Here is a 20,379-nt window from a genome sequence, read left to right on the forward strand (position 1 = left end):
AATCCCCTTTCTTAAACATATCATTTTCGTCAAATGAGTTCCATGAGCATTTTTGAACCTTCTGTGTGTGACTCATCTTGAGACTCCCTCCCCAAAATCCTTCTCCTACAATAGATCTAGAAGGCATTTATTGAGTGCTTCTTTTATTCTCCATTCTCAAACTACTTCTTCAAAGACTTTTCCTTCAGTATAACCACCTAGCACCTATCAAATGCTTACTGTGTGAGCCTTCTCTAAAGAGTCTTTCTTCCTGTGTATTCAGCATGCATTTATTGGGTGCCTGCTGTTTACCACATCCCCAAACCCTTTCCCCAATGCCTTTCCTCCAGTGGCTTTATTCTGCATGTATTGAGCACCTTCTGCATGATGCAAAGTTAGACCCTCTCCCTAAAGGCCTTTGGCTCCAATTAATACAGTAATCAGGTATACAGCACTGTGTGCACTATTTCAATCTCCCTTTCCAAAGACCTTACTTTTTAATCACTTCTTGGAGCATTTGTGGAGCACCTGCTATATGCCTGAACTACCTGTGCCTTCTCCACAAAAGTCTTTCCTCCCCATAGATGGAAAATCAAGCTTGCATAGATCGAGTTTCTGCATCTTCACTCCCCTTCCCCAAAAGATTTTCCTCCAATTGATCTAGTGATTGTACACCCATCCTTAGCCCTCCCTCAAATACCTTTTCTCTGAATGAATTCAGTGTGTGTTTACTCCCTGTCTGCCAGGTGCTCAATTCTAATCACCTTCCCTCAAAAGCGCGTTCCCCCAGTGGTTCCTATGAGCATGTATGGAGTGACTTCTGTGTTCTCCTCTCTTCCCCAAAGACCTTTTCTTCCAGTGGATCCAGTGAGTGTGTATGCAGTGCCAGTTGTGTGTAGGGAGTACACTCCCATTCATTACCCCTAGGAGAACCTGCACTTATCATAAAACCTCTATTCAGGGTCCTTCCTTTGGTAAGTCCAGAGCCCAATTTATAAAGGTTACCCCTTCTCCACTCCTTTCAGTGTCCCTAAGATTCCCTCTCCTACTCTTAAGTCTGGACCCTAAAAGGTCTTCCTTCTATTTATGCCACTAAACATTTATTGATCACCTACTATATATATAAAAAAGTCATTCCAAGCCTGTAAGTTCTGCCCCTGTCTCAAGTGCTTCTTCCCCAGGGGTCTGCTTCATCCTAAATATATTGAGTACAAGTTCTTTACTGGTTAGATAACCACACACCCCAGGAACCCTTACCCAGCAGCCTTTCTATTTGGAGCCATTTATTCATCCTACAGATATCAACTGCATACTTTCTATGTTTCAGAGTGTGGGATGCATTTATTAAGCATTACTGTATACTAGAACAACCCCTCCTTCAGTTCTTCCTTCTAATTCTAACCACAGGCTGGATTTGCTCTATCTTTTCCTCCATTTACTGCCACAATTCTCCGATGAACACTTATTATATGCTACTAAGAACCCCTTATTCAATGCCTCTTCTCATCCCCTCCTTGTAGCCCCAATTCCCCCTTCAACAATCTTCATTCTGCCAATCCTGAAGCTCTTAACATGCACCTACTATATTCTGGCCAGGTTCCCCCCCACACACTTAGTAGCCATCTTCCCAAATGCCCCTTTCCCCAATTAATCTAAAAAGCATTTATTAATTTCTTACTGTATTCTGTTCAAACAATCACATTCCAATCCCTGCTGCAGGCTCTTCCAGTCTTTTCTCCAACAAGCCATAGAGCATTTTTGAACACATGCTAAACTTCCTTCACCAACACCCACTCACACAGATGTCATCTTCCTGGCTGAATTTGCTCCACTGACGTCAGCAAACCTTCGTGAGGCCCCTTCTGAACACTGGTAACCACCCTCCTTTAGACTTCTCTTCTTCACTCACCCTCCAGGCAGGTGCTTTGCTGCTTTGTCTTTCATTCCAGCAAGAACTTATTATTTACCTACTGAATGTTGACAAGACCCTTTCCCGTTCATAATCACTACTCCAGTGTTTATGACAACCTGCTGAATTCAATGAAAGGTCCTTCTCTTCCCCTTCTGCATCCCAGAACCACCCCACCTTAATCCTAGCAGCTGCTCCAGTCTTTTCTTCCAGTCAATCTAACAAATATCTATCTAGTATCTACTATAGGTGGAGTCGAATGGATAAAGGGAGAGAGCCTGCATACACCAGGCTCGGTGTGGGGATCAAGAGACTTCTGCATCACCTACTTGCTAACAATCAAAACTATGCAAGTTTTAGGGACCTCAGCCTTGAATAAAGGAGAAGTTGTACAAACTCTAATGGATTATACACCTAAGTACAGTCTGACACCTTTCCCACAAAACCTAAACACTCTCATTCTTTTTCTGGTCCCAAGTCCTCCTGATTTAAACTTGTAAACTGAGTTGAGACTCATCTACCCTTTTTGGAGAAAATTAAGTCCAGTGTTTTCTAAACTGTGGGCCACCTATTGGCTTGTGACCAGTGTTTCATTTGCTTCATGAAGTAGGGTAAACAAAAATAGAAAATGACAGAGTATATCATACATAGTAAGTGGAATTATTATTTAGCAAATAAGAAATATAATCAATAATATATGTCATATATTATATATGACATATGCTGTATAATGCATTTATTATATAATGGGTTTATAGTATATAATACCTATATGTGTGTGTTTTTCTTCATGAAGTGGAATAAGATAGAACAAGAAATTTTAAATTTTATTGCACATAGTATTGTTTACTGACACTTTCATTCTAATTATATATGTATATTTAAACATTCTACTATATATTCTAGATACATTTGCACATAATATGTAATATATCATATATTGTATGTTATATAAGACAGCTTATCTTATATTTGCTGTATAACATATTACATGTGTCTTATATAATATATATTATATATATATATGGGGTAGATTATTATGTAAATATGTATATATGGGTTATATAAACTATGTTTCTTATTGTGGCTTCCTTTCTGAGACTTCCCTGGAAGCAGACCTTGAGAATCTGGTATTTGCATGCAGATTGCTTGGGGAGAGCTCTGGGTAGCAACACCTGTTGTGGAGTAGGGGTAGGGGAAGTAGTGGTTAGCAGTGGGAAAGGTTGAGCTATGACACAGCCACGACAGAGGCCTCAGCCAATCCTCTGGGGAGTTGTGGAGCTGGGAGAACCCCCTAGAGCAGAGGTCCCCAAACTGTGGCCCCCTCAGGCCATTTATCCGGCCCCCACCGCACTTCCGGAAGGGGCACCTCTTTCATTGGTGGTCAGTGAGAGGAGCACATTGACCATCTCATTAGCCAAAAGCAGGCCCATAGTTCCCATTGAAATACTGGTCAGTTTGTTGATTTAAATTTACTTGTTCTTTATTTTAAATATTGTATTTGTTTCCGTTTTGTTTTTTTACTTTAAAATAAGATGTGCAATGTGCATAGGGATTTGTTCATAGTTTTTTTATAGTTCGGCGCTCCAACGGTCTGAGGGACAGTGAACTGGCCCCCTGTGTAAAAAGTTTGGGGACCCCTGCCCTAGAGTTATCCCAATGGAGTTAGAGTATCCATGCTTTTGAATCCCTGCATCAGTCAGTCTTTGACGGCAGGCTGCCCTCTGGGAGGAAGAACAATCTTGGGGAAGGCAAATTTGTGCTGCAGAGGGAAATTCCCAGGGTGGGACAGCTGTTCCCAGAACCTGGGGGGTAGATGTGAAAGCCTGAGGGGAGGGGAAAGGTGAGGATCTGGGTGGAGCACGCAGTCCACCTCTTGTACTGCTCAGGTTCATTTGCTTCTTAGAGTAAGTTCACCCCATCTGGGAACAGCATTTCCTGGACTGTAATTGGCTTTTGTTTTCTGAGGAAAACTTGAAAGAACATGATTAGTAGGATGAATTACAGCCTCCACTGCCACAGTTGACAATGTGGCATAAATAAATTATATGTGTTTGTCTTCTTCTTCTATACATTCTAGATTCCCCTCAGCTTCAGTTAACACCTCTCTTGGTCTCAGTGGCTTGCCTGGTGCATGACACATTCTCTCACCCTTGAGAGATCCCTGAACCCTTGGTGCCCATGCTCTCCTCAGGCTGTGGCTGCTGTACTTGTCCATTTGCCATCAAACTTGAGCAAGGAGTACCAACAGATGCCAAAGCAGATCACCCGGTGCCTCCGTGCCCCCACTGTGTAACAGCAGCCCTGCCTCCTCCTGATGATCAGGGTCGCGCACCCCTGCCCAGACAGTGACTCTTATTCATGTCTGTTGGCATGCAAACCCTGAAGTGTCCAGGTAGCACTCAAAGCTTAGAATGTAATGGGATTCTTGCTGTGTCCCCTGGTAGCAGTGTCCCCCCTTGGAGAACCAGGACCTCTAACCTTGCAGAGCCCTGAGGAAACAGGAAGCACACATTCCAAAAGTGGATCACTGGGATTGATGGTAAGCTGGGCCACGCCTACTTTCACCTCTGGGTTCCCAGACCCATGTATTTTCCTGATTAGAAACAGCACAAACAGTGATCATTGATTTAGGGTGTATACTGAGTTTTGGAGGATGGTGTCCCCTTCTTGCATAGTATAACCTATAAGCTATGATCTTAGCTGTGGTTACAAGAAGTTGTTCCAAAACTCTATCAGGTTAGCAACTTCTGGGTGCTGTGGTGTATATGATCATCTGTTCATTCCATGGTCATGAGCCCACTTTTGCACCTCCTTTGCTGTTTGATGCAATGTTACGTGGGATCCCATACCGATGGATCAAACACTGTGTATGTTGTTGGTCAGTGATGCTGGCCAATGTCCTGCAGTCAGGAAAGGCAAACCAATACATAGAATATTCCAGTCAAAATTAATCATTAGTCTTTCCATGGTGGAAGAGGCCACAAAGTAGCTCGTTGGTCTTCTTGAGGGATGGTGCAGTGTCAGGGACTCAACATTGGTCTCTGTTGCTGGCAGGTTGAACATTCTGTAAAAATTCTGTAAAACCCCACATATAGTCTCTGTCTTTCTCACTCTTGCCGCTTCATACGTGTGCCCATCTGCCAGCACTGAGGCGACTGATTCAAGAGGCTGGCTGACGTAATCTGGCTGACTCATTCTGTCCACTTGGTTGCTTAGTGCTACTTCCATGATGGATGCTGTCTGCTGGGTGTTAACAAACAACAAAGATCTCTGCTCCTCATTCCACTTCATCTCCACTCCCACATGTCTAGCCACATTTTTGTGACCCAGACCTCCTTGTTTTCATTTTCCAATAGCTTTTTTTTCAAAGCCTCTGACAAATTAGCTAAGCCATTAATCACTGCCCATCAGTGAATATATATTCTAATCTTAGGCCGCTTCTCTTTCCCCACAAAATAAGTGGCCAGGTGTCTAGCTCGAAGCTTTGCCCATTGGGAACTCTGCCACTCTTTTCAAGGCCACTCTGAATGGAGCTAGAGTGCAGCCACTGTTTATTTTTGGCTCCCACCCACATACCAAGGCAACCCATTTGTGAAGCAAGCTTAGACTTTTTCTTCCTTTATCTGCTGGGTTTAAGGTGTCCCCTTAGTGAGCTGAGGGAGGCACTAGCACAGCAGTGTGCATGACAAGCATCAGAGGCGGATTTAACGGCAGGCACAGCGGGCACTCGCCCTGGACCCCGGCTTCTGAAGGACCCCGCAAAACCGCAATTTTACATTTTTTTCTAATGACACCAAGTTTGGTTTCATATGTGCAATTTTAACATTAATCGTACATAATACTTTTTATTTATTTAAAAATATGGTTAACATGTATTTTTATTTTCTCTGTCTCTCTCTCTTTTTAAAGGGGTCCAATATTTTCTTCTGCACCCAGTGCCTCAACCGACCTTAGTCTGCCTGTGACAGGCATTTAGGTCACCTGCTCAGGCAGCTTGGTTGGTTCTGCTTGGGCTCAGTCATGGCTGCTGGGCCTGTCTGACTTTATTATTTGGCAGGCCTCGGTGCACAGTTACTTGGTACCCCATGGTCAAGAATTCTGTCTCTATCAGGACCCAGTACGACACCAGGATTTGTTTCTCAAAAGGCACGTACTTCTCTGCTGCAGATGGCATGGCCTTGCTTCAGAACCCCGGGGGCCTCCCATTCGAGCTTCTCTTAAACTCTATACTGCATCTTTTCTCACTATTGACACTTCTACTATCACAGGATCTGCTGGATCATGTTGCCTGAGTGGCAGGACTGCTTACCATCACAGCCTGACCTGCTGCAGAGCACTTTGAGTCAATGCAGTATGTCAGGGGCTGTCTGTGCTCCACCCCCAACAAATGGTTCCTTGTTGCCTGCTGGCTTCTGGGTGACTCAGCTCCTCAATGGCATTAGAGTCTCTTTGTAGTTTGACTTCTCTGTCCCACTGTTTTAGGTTAACTTCTATGGAAACAGGTTTGGAAGCAGAAATTTACAAGTAGGAAACTTATTAGAGAGTACCCTTGGGATCAACACCTATAAGGAGGGCAGGGTTGGGCAGAGGGAGAAGCTGTTCCACGATGTGGTTGCATCAGAGCCTTAACCTGATCGCAGAGGGAGCTCTGGGGCTGAGATGGTCCTTCATTCTTTTTTTTTTTTTTTTTTTTTTTTTTTTTTTTGTATTTTTCTGAAGCTGGAAACGGGGAGAGACAGTCAGACAGACTCCCGCATGTGCCCAACCGGGATCCACCTGGCACGCCCACCAGGGGCGATGCTCTGCCCACCAGGGGGCGATGCTCTGCCCCTCCTGGGCGTCGCTCTGCCGCGACCAGAGCCACTCTAGCGCCTGGGGCAGAGGCCAAGGAGCCATCCCCAGCGCCCGGGCCATCTTTGCTCCAATAGAGCCTTGGCTGCGGGAGGGGAAGAGAGAGACAGAGAGGAAGGAGGTTGGGGTGGAGAAGCAAATGGGCGCTTCTCCTATGTGCCCTGGCTGGGAATCAAACCCAGGTCCCCCGCACGCCAGGCCGACGCTCTACCGCTGAGCCAACTGGCCAGGGCCGAGATTGTCCTTCAGATTCAGTCTGTATGGAGGCAAAGAGGCTGACCTTTATACTCCCTCAGACCAGATATAAGCTATGAGCTGCCTGGAGTAGGTATAACCTTGGCTATACCTGTGACATAAGACAGTTTCCACTGGGACACAACCATGAGCTGTTAATAGCTGATGTTCAGGATGCATTAGCTCTGAAGAGAAGATCTGAGTAGAGTACCCACTACACTTATGGTCAAAAAGGTTTGAAAAACAGTGATATAGTCTGCACTATATCACTTTATTTATTTATTTTTTTCATTTTTCCAAAGCTGGAAACAGGGAGGCAGTCAGACAGACTCCCACATGCGCCCGACCGGGATCCACCCAGCATGCCCACCAGGGGGCGATGTTCTGCCCCTCTGGGGCGTCGCTCTGTTGCATCCAGAGCCATTCTAGCGCCTGAGGCAGAGGCCACAGAGCCATCCCCAGCGCCCGGGCCATCTTTGCTCCAATGGAGCCTCGGCTGTGGGAGGGGAAGAGAGAGACAGAGAGGAAGGAGAGGGGGAGGGGTGGAGAAGCAGATGGGCGCTTCTCCTGTGTGCCCTGGCAGGGAATCGAACCCGGGACTCCTGCACGCCAGGCCGACGCTCTACCGCTGAGCCAACCAGCCAGGGCCATCACTTTATTTTTAAAGTCTGCACTTATCATTTTATTTTAAGTCTGCACTTATATTTTTATTTATTGCTTTCTTATGTTTAGAGAGAGACAAAGAAACATCAATTTGTTGTTCCACTTGCTTATACATTCATTGGTTGATTCTTTTTTTTTTTAATTTTATTTATTAATTTTTAGAGAGGAGAGAGAGAGGGAGAGAGAGAAAGGGGGAGGAGCTGGAAGCATCAACCCCCACATGTGCCTTGACCAGGCAAGCCCGGGGTTTCGAACCGGCGACCTCAGCATTTCCAGGTCGATGCTTTATCCACTGCGCCACCACAGGTCAGGCACTTGGTTGATTCTTGTATGTGCCCTGACCCGGGATGGAACCTGCAACCTTGATGTATTGGGAAGACACTCTAACCAACCGAGCTACCTGGCCTGGGTCTCCTTTTATAAGTAAAAAAATACACTGATCTAAAAATTATTCTCTTCCAACACTTGTGAAGGGTCAGTGTCAGTAATAGAGTGTGTGGGGGGGGGGATGGGGGGGAGAGAAGGAAATAACTGTGTGTGAGTTCTTTGGGATATGTCAGTCAAGTCACAAGGACCTGTTTATGCTGTGCATATATGTCAGAGACCCTGATTGTGTGCATGTAGGTGAACCCAGGAGTGGCTTCTCCCTTCCTCCTCCTCCTATAAGAAAATTGAGGACAAGCTTCTGCCTGTGGAGAAGCTTGTCAGATAGGAAATCCTGGGTCTTGGGAAGAGGCCATAGGAAATCTACCCCAGCTGGAGATGGATGTAGGTGAGAAGAGTGACATAGCAGTTCATGATATGTCTACTGCTGCTTCTACCCCTCTTCCCTCCTATGATTTCCACTCATCCGCAGGTGCACTCTTTTCCACCCCCATCATTGCAGTCTCCAGCTTCTGTAGAGCCACTGCCAGCCTGCACCCCTCAATCTGCCCCTCCTTTTCTGATACCTGTGCCCACCCATGTCTGTTCTGTCCCTTCGCACACAATCAGACATGGTGAACGCCCTCCTCCTTGGGAAAGGGCCAGAGAACAAAGAGATGCTTCAGGCTGTACAAGCAGATACAGACACTGAGATCTACCCAGGCACGCTTCATACATTTGTATTCTCTAAGGTTTCTTTGCTGTTTACAAATCTTCATGCAATTTTAAAGTATGTTACAGTTTACAAATCACCCTCATTTTCCAAAGCTTTCCAAAAACATTTATAATAGCAGTGTGACAGGCAGACCTGCTCTCTGGGGGTTAAGGACTTATTTTAAAATTTGCAATGTCCTTTGGCATTACACACCTTAACGAGGATTACTTTATTGTTCACAAAGCACTGTTTGAGTTTTCAAAGTATTTCAACAATCATAAAATCACTTTATGGTTCTCTAGAGGCACTGCAGGGGCAAAGGGGCAAAAGACTGGCCTGGGTTTTGTCTTCCTGAGATGTGAGCATTGATGGATGTGCTCTTCTTTTTCTCTACAGGGCAAAATACTTCAAAGGGAAAAAGATCCACGGAGAAATTGACATTAAAGTAGAACAGGTTAGTGAAGACAGGTGGATCTGGGGATCAGCTGTCCAGGTTGCAAACTGCGTGGTTATTTATGTGTGATGCGAATGAATCACTGATTTTTTCCCCTTTCCAGGCTGAATTCTCTGACCTCAATCTTGTGGCTCATGCCAATGGTGGATTCTCTGTGGACATGGAAGTTCTTCGGAATGGAGTGAAGGTTGTGCGGTGAGTATAAAAAGAATACCTTGGTGTTTTGGGAGAGACGTAAGGACTCAGATATGAGGGAGGATCTCCACCTCCGTACCCATCCTTCTGTAAGCAAGAACTTAGGCACATTACAGTAGCCAAGCTATGGAAACAGCTTAAGTGTCCATTGATGGACAAATGGATAAAGAAGATCACACACACACACACACACACACACACACACACGAATATTATTCAGCCATGAGAGAAAAGAAAATCTTGCCATTTGTGACAACATAGATGGACCTTGAGGACATAATGCTAAGTGAGATAAATCAGAGGAAGACAAGTGCTGCATGATATCACTTATATGTAGAATCTTAAAAGGCGAAAAATTTATACAATCTAAAGAGAAACCATAGTATATATATATATATGTAGAATCTTAAAAAGCCAAACTCATAAAACAGAGAATAAAATTGAGATTGCCAGGGGGTGGGGACTGAGAGAATAGGAGAGATGTTTAACAGTATAAACTTGCAATTAGTAGATAAATAAGTCCTGGAGATCTAATGAAACAGTATAGTGAATATAGACAATGTTGTATCATAATCATCAAACATGCTAAGAGACTAGATCTCAATTATTCTGCCACAAAAATGAAATAATTATGTGACATAATAGATGTACTAACTAATGCTACAATGGCGATCACATTACAGTATATAAATGTATACAATCAACATGTCAGTTGTACACTTTATTTTATTTTTATTTTTGAATGTTTATTGTATTGATTTTAGAGAGCGAGAAAGGAAGGAGAATGAGAGAGAGAGACAGGAACATCAACCTGCACCACTATGTGCCCTGACCAGGGATTGAACTGGCAACCCCTGTACCTCAGGACAATGCTCCAACCAACTGAGCTATCCAGCCAGGAAATTTGTACACTTTAAATTAAACAGTTATCTGTCAAATATATTTCTTTTTTTTTTTTTGTCAAATATATTTCAATGAAAAAAAAACAGGCACAGAATATAGGAGATAGCTTTTCTGAAAAAAGAGGCAAGGGTCCCAGCAAACCACAAAACAAACTTTTTAGTTATTCATTCAACAAATATTTCTTGAGCATCTATTGTATACCAGGTGCTGCTCTCAGCATTTTACATTCAACAAACATTTATTGAGCACCTGTTGTATGACAGGCACTGTTCTACATGCCGAGGACCTGGCAGTGAACAAAACAGAACCCCCGAACGACAAAACGCCTCTGCCCTCATGATGCTTACATTCTACTGTGGGATACACACAATAAACAAATAAATTAGCCTGACCTGTGGTGGCGCAGTGGATAAAGCATCTGACCTGGAATGCTGTTACCAGTTTGAAGCCCTGGGCTTGCTTGGTCAAGGCACATACGGAAGCAATGCTATAAGTTGATGCTTCTCCCGCCTCTTTATCCCCTCTTTCTGTCTCTCTCCTCTCTCTAAAAATCAATAAATAAAAGCTTTTTTAAAAGATTAAAGAAAACAAATTGAAAATGTAAATATACTGGCCCTGGCCGGTTGGCTCAGTGGTAGAGCGTCGGCCTGGCGTGCAGAGGTCCCGGGTTCGATTCCCGGCCAGGGCACACAGGAGAAGCGTCCATCTGCTTCTCCACCCCTCCCCCTCTCCTTCCTCTCTGACTCTCTCTTCCCCTCCTGCAGCGAGGCTCCATTGGAGCAAAGATGGCCCGGGCTCTGGGGATGGCTCCTTGGCCTCTGTCCCAGGCGCTGGAGTGGCTCTGTCGCGACATAGCGATGCCCCGGAGGGGCAGAGCATCGCCCCCTGGTGGGCGTGCCAGGTGGATCCTGGTCGGGCGCATGCGGGAGTCTGTCTGACTGTCTATCCCGTTTCCAGCTTCAGAAAAATACAAAAAAAAAAAAAAAAAGAAGTGGCAGAAAATGTAAATATACTAAGAAAAATGTATAGCAGCAAAGGGATGTAGGTATTGTTGGCGGGTGGAGGGATCTACAATTTGAATGGAATTGACCATTTTAGTGTAAGAGACATTTGAGGAAAGACCTGAAGGAAGGGAAGGAGAGCTACATGCAGGAAGCTAGGGAGAAAATGTTTCAGGCAGAGGGAACAGCCAGGTAAAGGCTCTGAAGCCAGAATTTATTCTGGGCAACATCCTCTGGAGACAGATAGTAGTCTGAGAGTTTGTGACCAGGGAGCTATCGGAGCTGAGCAGGTATCCTGAAAGCTGGCGTTGGTGAGGAGAGGAGCAGGTCGGAAAGGCTTTAAGGGGGTCACCAGATGGGGAGAGGGTAGAAAGGATGCTTGTGGCAGAGGGAACAACTTGTGCATGTGTGCTGAGGTGAGAAACCCGTTAACAATTTCTAGGAGCTGTGGAGACATGGCAGCTTGCTCTTTGATCTAAGGATGTTGGGAAGCTTCTGGGGGAAGTCCTAAATACTCCCACCCTTTAACCCCAGGACTCTGAAACCGGACTTCGTGCTGATTCGTCAGCATGCCTTCAGCATGGCACGGAATGGAGACTACCGCAGTTTGGTCATTGGGCTGCAATATGCTGGAATCCCCAGCGTTAACTCTTTGCATTCTGTCTACAACTTCTGTGACAAGCCCTGGGTGGTAAGTGACAAAAAGGGTGCTATTGGCAGAGGGACTATCTCATGCATGCATGTGGGAGCTCAACATCACTATGATTTTTGAGAACTGAGGAAGTTTGGAACCCTAGTTTGGAGACTCCCTCTAGGTGAAAGACTTGCTGACCTGTCTCTCCTGACTCTCATAGTTTGCCCAGATGGTTCGACTTCACAAGAAACTGGGGACAGAAGAATTCCCTCTAATCGATCAGACCTTCTACCCCAACCACAAAGAGATGGTGAGTCTGGGGGAAGTACAGTGGGCAGGAGGGAAAAGCATCGTACCTACTGCAATAGTATTGCCAGTGGATGTGTTACCATCGGCACATTATCAAAGAGTACAGGTAGAATGTGCCTGTGGAGAATGAAGTTGCTTTGGGAAGGGTTTAATAATACCATAAATTTACTTATGTGGTTACAAGTGTGATTTAAATAATTGATCCTGTTACATATAGTATCTATACTCACCAGTGCTACAAATTGATTTCTAATGTAAATTAACAGAACTAATATAATGAATCAGATTATATTACATATAGAAATTAAGTCATTGTTACTGACATTATCAAATATTCCTCTTGATAAAAATGTTACTGACCAGGCGGTGGCGCAGTGGATAGAGCATCCGACTGGGATGCGGAAGACCCAGGTTTGAGACCCCGAGGTCGCCAGCTTGAGTGAGGGCTCATCTGGCTTGAGCAAAAAAATGTTACTAATGTTTCAAATTAGGATTCGCAATAAAAATTATCAGTAGCAATGTTATAAATTAAATTGCTTACAAATAACAATTAAATTATTGGTTACCATTATCATAAAATATAATCACCAATATTACAAATTATCACCAATACTGCAAATTATTGATACTGGTGTGAATTTTTTATTTTATTTTAGTGAGAGGTAGGGAGGCAGAGAAATAGACTCCCACATACGCCTCAACTGAGATCCACCCGGCAAGCCCCTGACCGGGCCACACTCTGCCCATCTATGGCCGCTGCTCCATTAGTCAACAACTGAGCTATTTTAACACCTGAGGTGAGGCCATGGAGCCATCTTCAGTGCTTGGGGCCAATTGCTCGAACCATTTGAGCCATGGTTGTGGGAGGAGATAAGAGAGAGAGAGAGAGAGAAGGGGGAGGGAAGGGGGTAGAGAAGCAGATGGTCGCTTCTCCTGTGTGCCCTGACTGGGAATTGAGCCCGGGACTTTCATTGGCCAGGGCCTGGGGTGAATTATGAGTACCAATGTTATGAATTAAATTATAGTTCCTAATAGAAATTGAATAATTATAACTATTTTCAAAGATTATAACTATCATTACAATTATCAATATTACAAATTATGCTCTAATATAAATGGTAAATCCTTATTTTGGATTATATTATACTTAATAATAAAAACTATATTATTGGCCCTGGCCAGTTGGCTCAGTGGTAGAGCATCAGCCTGGCGTGCAGGAGTCCCGGGTTCGATTCCCTGCCAGGGCACACAGGAGAAGCGCCCATCTGCTTCTCCACCCCTCCCCCTCTCCTTCCTCTCTGTCTCTCTCTTCCCCTCCTGCAGCTGAGGCTCCATTGGAGCAAAGTTGGCCCGGGTGCTGAGGATGGCTCCGTGGCCTCTGCCTCAGGCGCTAGAATGGCTCTGGTCTCAACAGAGCAATGCCGCAGATGGGCAGAGCATCGCCCCCTGGTGGGCATGCTGGGTGGATCCCGGTTGGGCGCATGCGGGAGTCAGACTGACTGCCTCCCCGTTTCCAACTTCAGAAAAATACAAAAAAATAAAAAACAAACAAACAAAAAAACCTGTATTATCATTACTAATAGCATCAAATATTATAACTACCATTATAATTTACTACCAGTGTTACAAATTATGGTGATCAATATAAGCGATTAATACCTATGTTGTGAATTAAGTTATAATTACTAAAATAAATTAAAATATTAGCCCTGGCCAGATAGCTTGGTTGGTTAGAGCATCATCCCAAAGTACAGAGGTTGCCAGTTCAATCTCCAGTCAGGGCGCATACAGAAACAGATCAATGTTCCTGTCTCTCTTTCTCCCTTTTTCTCTCACTAAAATCAATAAGTAAAAAGACTTACAATAAATAAACTACTAGTAAAACATTGTAAAATATTATTAAAAATTATTGTCGCCTGACCAGGCAGTGGTGCAGTGGATAGAGCGTCAGACTGAGATGCCGAGGACCCAGGTTCGAGACCCAGAGGTCGCCAGCTTGAGCACGGGCTCATCTGGTTTGAACTAAAAGCTCACCAGATTGGACCCAAGGTCGCTGGCTCGAGCAAGGGGTTACTCGGTCTGCTGAAGGCCCACGGTCACGGCACATATGAGAAAGCAATCAATGAACAACTAAGGTGTCACAATGCGCAACAAAAAACTGATGATTGGCCCTGGCCGGTTGGCTCAGTGGTAGAGCGTCGGCCTGGTGTGCAGGGGTCCTGAGTTCCATTCCCGGCCAGGGCACACAGGAGAAGCACCCATCTGCTTCTCCACCCCTCCCCCTCTCCTTCCTCTCTGTCTCTCTCTTCCCCTCCCACAGCGAGGCTCCATTGGAGCAGAGATGGCCTGGGCGCTGGGGATGGCTCCTTGGCCTCTGCCCCAGGCGCTAGAGTGGCTCTGGTCGCGACAGAGCGACGCCCCGGAGGGGCAGAGCATCGCCCCCTGGTGGGCAGAGCATCGCCCCTGGTGGGCGTGCCGGGTGGATCCCGGTTGGGCGTATGCGGGAGTCTGTCTGACTGTCTCTCCCCGTTTCCAGCTTTGGAAAAATACAAAAAAAAACACAAAACCCAAAAAAACTGATGATTGATGCTTCTCATCTCTCTGTTCCTGTCTGTCTGTCCCTGTCTATCCCTCTCTCTGACTTTCTCTCTCTGTCTCTGTAAGAAAAAAATTATTGTCAATGTTACAAATTAAGATTGCTAATATAAATTATGAGTAACTATGTTTTGAATTATCTTATAGTCACTAATAGAAAGCATTATTAATATGGGTAACATTCTAATTGTTACTATAAATAATTAATGATATTAAAGTTATGATTACTAATATAAATTATGAGAATCTTATGAATCAAATTTTAGTTACAAATAGAAATTGATGCCTGACCAGTGGTGGCACAGTGAATAAAGCGTCCACTCATAATGCTGAAGTCTCCTGTTGGAAGCCTCAAGGTCAAGGTCACTGGCTCTGAACAGGGGCTCCTCAGCACAGGGCTGCTGGCTCAAGCCAGGGATCATTCACATGATCCCAAAGTTCACCAGCTGGAGCCCAAAGGTCACTGGCATGAAAAGCCCAAGGTGGCTAGCTTGAGCAAGGGGACACTGACACAGGCCTGGTCAAGGCACATATGAAAAGCTCAATGTACAACTACAAGTTGATGCTTCTCAGTCTCTCTTCCCTCTCTTGGAAGCAATCAATGAACTAAAGTGAAAGCAACTAAGAGTTGATGGGTTTTGCCCTCTCTCAGTCTCTCTCTCCCTTCCTGTCTCAGTCTCTCTCTCTCAAAAAAAAAAAAAAAAAAAAAAAAAAAAAAAAAAAAAGAAGAAAGAAAGAAAGAAAAGAAAAAGAAACTGCCCTGGTTAGAGCATCATCCTGAAGCACGGAGTTTACCGGTTCAATTCCCGGTCAGGGGACATACAAGAATAGAAGAATGTTCCTATCTCTTTCTCTCTCTCTCCCTCTTCCTCTCTCACTAAAGTCAATAAATAAAAATGTAAAAGAAAGAAATATTAAAGAAGAAAAAGAAATTGAATCACCATTACTAATGCTGACAAACTAAAATAATTTTTTTTAATTTAACAATATTACAAATTATGCTTACTTACATAAATAATCATCACTAGTTTTATTAATTAAATTAAAATTAAATATCAATATTGACCCAACATCACCAACTTGGCTGAATAACATTGGCACTACTATTAAAAATTCTTATCAGCCTGACCTGTGGTGGCGCAGTGGATAAAGGATCGACCTGGAATGCTGAGGTAGCTGGTTCAAAACCCTGGGCTTGCCTGGTCAAGGCACATATGGGAGTTGATGCTTCCTGCTCCTCCTCCCTTCTCTCCTCTCTCTTCCCTAAAAATAAATAAATAAAATCTTAAAAAAAATTCTTATCAGTATTACAAATTATGATCACTGATATATAATTTCACAGTGTTATAAATTAAATTAACTTACAGATGAACATCAAATTATTAGTTCTAAGGAAACTCAATTTGTTTATCATTATAAAGATAATTCTACATTCTTTGAGAGACAGTATATCTGACTATAATTAAGAGCATGGACTCTGTAGCCAGAATTTCTGCATTGGAAACCTAGCTCCACAATGTACTAGCTTTTTAACATAGGAAACATCATTGAAATGCTTTGTGCCTCAGTTTACTCATTTATAAAGTGTGAGTAATAATAGTTTCTGTATCATAGAGTTGGTGTGAGAATTAAATTAATGAATGAAAGTGATTAGAACAGTGCATCTGTTATATATTAACTGTTATTTAAATGTTAAGAAAGTTCTCTTTTATTCCTAGCTTGTTGAACGTTTTTATCATAAAAGGGTGTTAGATTTTGTTACATGCTTTTTTGTGTTTATTGATATGATCATGTGGGTTTTGTCCTTTATTCTATGAATATGACGTTTACATTAATTGGTTTTCATACAAGTTGGGCCACACTTGCATTCTTGGACCAAATCCCACCTGACTTGATATATGGTCTTTTTACATGTTGTGGGATTCAGTATTTTGTTGAGAATTATGGTTTTTATAATTACAAGAGCCATTGGTCTATAGTTTTCATATGCTGTCTTTGTCTGGTTTAGGTATCAACCTCATAGAATGAGATGGACAGTGTTCCCTTCTCTTCTATTTTTGAGAAGAGTTTGTGACAGATTGGTTTTAATTCTCTTTAAATGTTTGTTAGAATTCACCAGTGTGGTCCTGGGCCTTTCTTTGCAGGAAGTATTTTTTAAATTACCATTAGTCATTCAATCTCCTCACTTACTTTAAGTTTATTAAGATTTTCTATTTCTTTTTGAGTCAATTTTAGTAGTTTGTGTCTTTCTAGGAATTTGTCCATTTCATCTAAGTTTTTTAATTTATTGGCATAAAATTGTTTTGAATACTGCCTTATAATCCTTTTCTGTAAGATCAGTGTTATGTCCCCTCTTTCATTTGTGATTTTAATAATGAGTTTTCTCTATTTTTTTTCATAGACTAAAGGTTTGGCAGTTTTGTTGGTCTTTCCAGAGAGCTAACTTTTAGTTTCATTGATTTTCTCTATTGTTTTTCTGTTTTCTTCTTTCATTTATTTCTACTCTAATCTTTATACTTCTTTTCTCCTGTTTTCTCTGTGCTTATTTTGTTCTCAAGATGGAAGATTAGATTATTGATTTGATATCTCTCATCTTTTTATTTATTTATTTTTATTTTTTTACAGAGACAGAGAGAGAGTCAGAGAGAGGGAGAGACAGGGACAGACAGGAACAGAGAGATGAGAAGCATCAATCATTAGTTTTTTTTCGTTGCACGTTGCAACACCTTAATTGTTCATTGATTGCTTTCTCATGTGTGCCTTGACCGCGGGCCTTCAGCAGACCTAGTAACCCCTTGCTCGAGCCAGCGACCTTGGGTCCAAGCTGGTGAGCTTTTGCTCAAACCAGATGAGCCCGTGCTCAAGCTGGCGACCTCCGGGTCTCGAACCTGGGTCCTCGGCACCCCAGTCCGACACTCTATCCACTGTACCACCACCTGGTCAGGCTCTCTCATCTTTTCAAATATTCACATTTACAACTATCAATTTCCCTCTTGTCACTACTTTAGCTACATACATTAAGTTTTGGTATGTTGGATTTTCTTTTCCATTCATCTCAAAGTATCTTCTAATTTCCCTAGTGATTTCTTCTTTGATCCATTGGTTATTTAGGAGCATGTTGTTTGCTTTCCACATATTTGTAAATTTCCCAATTTCCTTCTGTTATTGGTTTCTAATTTCATCCAGTTGTGGTCAGAGAACATTTGTATGATTTCAGTCCTGTTACATTTATTAAGATTTGTTTTGTGGCTTAACATATAGTCTGTCCTGGAGTTGTTCCATGTGCACTTGAGAAGAAGGTGTATTCTCCTGTTGTAGGGTGGAGTTCTACAGATGTTTGTTATGTCCTGTTGCTTTATAATGTAGTTCAAGTCTTCTCTTATTGATCTCTGTTTGGTTATTATATCTTTTATTTAAAGTGAGGTTTTAAAGTCTCTAACCAATATTGTTGAATTATTTCTCCTTTGAATACTGCCTATTTTTGTTTTATGTATTTTAGAGTTTTATTGTTATGAGCATATTGTTTCTCATTGCTGTATCTTTTTGATAGATTAACTCTTTTATCAGTATAAAATGGCCTTCTTTACTTTTAGTAACAATTTCATTTTCAAGTCTATTTTATCTGATGTTAGTATAACCATTCCAGCTTTCTTTTAGTTACTGTTTGCATGGTAAATATTTTTCCATCCATTTACTTTCAACTTATTTGTGTCTTTGAATTTAAAGTGTGTCTCTTGTAGACAGCATATAATTGGGTCATATTTTTTAAAATTTATTCTGCCTATCTCTTACTTTTAATTGGAATGTTTAATTAATTTACATTTAATGTAATTAGTGGTAAAGTAGAATTTATGTTTATAATTTTGCTATTTGTGTTCTATATTTCTTATGTCTTTTTTTCCTCCATTAATGTATACTTTTGTGTTAAGTAAATATTTCCATGTTTTTTCAAAAAATAATTTCCTTAGCCTAACCAGGTGGTGGCGCAGCAGATAGAGTATTAACCTGGAATGCTGAGGACCCAGGTTCAAAACCCTGAGGTTGCTGGCTTGAGTGCAGGTTCATCTGGCTTGAGCACAGGCTCACCAGCTTGAGCATGTGGTCACTGGCTTGTGTGTGGGATCATAGACATGACCTCATGGTTGCTGGTTTGAGCCCAAAGGTCACTGGCTTGAAGCCTAAGGTTGCTGGTTTGAGCCCACGGTTGCTGGCTTGATCAAGGGGTCACTGGCTCTGCTGGAGTCCTCACACACACACATACACTCAGTAAAGACATGTATGAGAAGCAATCAATGAACAACTAAAAATGCCTCAACTACGAATTGATGCTTTGCATCTCTCTCCCTTCCTGTCTGTCTGTCTTTGTCTGTCTCTGTCTTTCTCTCTCTCTGTCTGTCTCTTGCTAAAATAAGAAATATATATATTATTTCCTTAGTGGTTTCCCTGGGGATTACAATTAACATCTTAATTTATATCATTCTTATTTGAATTAATACTAATTTAATTTCAATGGTATTTTAAATATTTTAAAATTTCTTCTTCATAGCTTTATTCCCTCACCACTCCTTTGTGCTATTATTGTCATACAAATTACACCTTTACACATCATGCACTCATGAATATAGACTTATAATTATTGCTTGATGCATTTGGGTTTTAAATCAGAGAAATAAAGTATTATAAACAAAAGAAATATATTCATAGCATTTTTTTATATTTACCTATATAGTTACTTTTACAAGTGCTTTTTATTTCTTCATTGGAATTTGAGTTACTTAATGTCTAGTGTCATTTCAATTCAGCCTGAAGGACTTTCTTTTTTTTTTTTTTTTTTTGTATTTTTCTGAAGCTGGAAACGGGGCGAGACAGTCAGACAGACTCCCGCATGCGCCCGACCGGGATCCACCCGGCAAGCCCACCAGGGGCGACTCTCTGCCCACCAGGGGGCGTTGCTCTGCCGAGACCAGAGCCACTCTAGCGCCTGGGGCAGAGGCCAAGGAGCCATCCCCAGCGCCCGGGCTATCTTTGCTCCAATGGAGCCTTGGCTGAGGGAGGGGAAGAGAGAGACAGAGAGGAAGGGGGAGGGGGGGTGTGGAGAAGCAAATGGGCGCTTCTCCTATGTGCCCTGGCCGGGAATTGAACCCCGGTCCCCCGCACGCCAGGCCGACGCTCTACCAATGAGCCAACCGGCCAGGGCCCTGAAGGACTTTCTTAGTATTTCCTGTAGAACTGTGCTCGTGATCAATTATCTCAGTTTTTGTTTACTGTGAATGTCTTAATTTCTCCTTTTTTTGATATTAAAACAATTTTTTATTACATTTTACCTTTAATATTATTTTGTATTAGTTTCAGGTGTACAACTTAGTGGTTAGACAACCATATACCCTATAAAATGTCCCCCCTGATATTTTCAGCTCCCAACTGGCACCATGTATAGTTATTACAATGTTATTGACTATATTTCCAATGCTGTACTTTACATCCCCATATTATTTTGAAACTACCAATTTGTATTTTTCAATCCCATTCCTTCATTTTTGAAGTATCATTTTTAAGGATATAAAACTCTTA

General features: G+C 42.5%; 1 protein-coding gene across 2 annotated transcripts in view; it reads left to right on the forward strand.

The window, feature by feature from the left end:
- The window catches only part of SYN1 (synapsin I), a 55,774-nt gene that overhangs the window by 1,219 nt on the left and 34,176 nt on the right, over window positions 1-20,379 (forward strand). For both annotated transcript variants that reach the window (XM_066356910.1, XM_066356911.1), the window contains exons 2-5: window positions 9,114-9,171; window positions 9,275-9,366; window positions 11,805-11,961; window positions 12,125-12,214. In XM_066356910.1, the coding sequence (XP_066213007.1) occupies window positions 9,114-9,171; window positions 9,275-9,366; window positions 11,805-11,961; window positions 12,125-12,214 (397 nt within the window). The remainder of the gene's footprint in view (window positions 1-9,113; window positions 9,172-9,274; window positions 9,367-11,804; window positions 11,962-12,124; window positions 12,215-20,379) is intronic.

Source organism: Saccopteryx leptura, chromosome X, assembly GCF_036850995.1.
Source record: "Saccopteryx leptura isolate mSacLep1 chromosome X, mSacLep1_pri_phased_curated, whole genome shotgun sequence".
In the NCBI taxonomy this organism is placed as follows: Eukaryota; Metazoa; Chordata; class Mammalia; order Chiroptera; family Emballonuridae; genus Saccopteryx; species Saccopteryx leptura.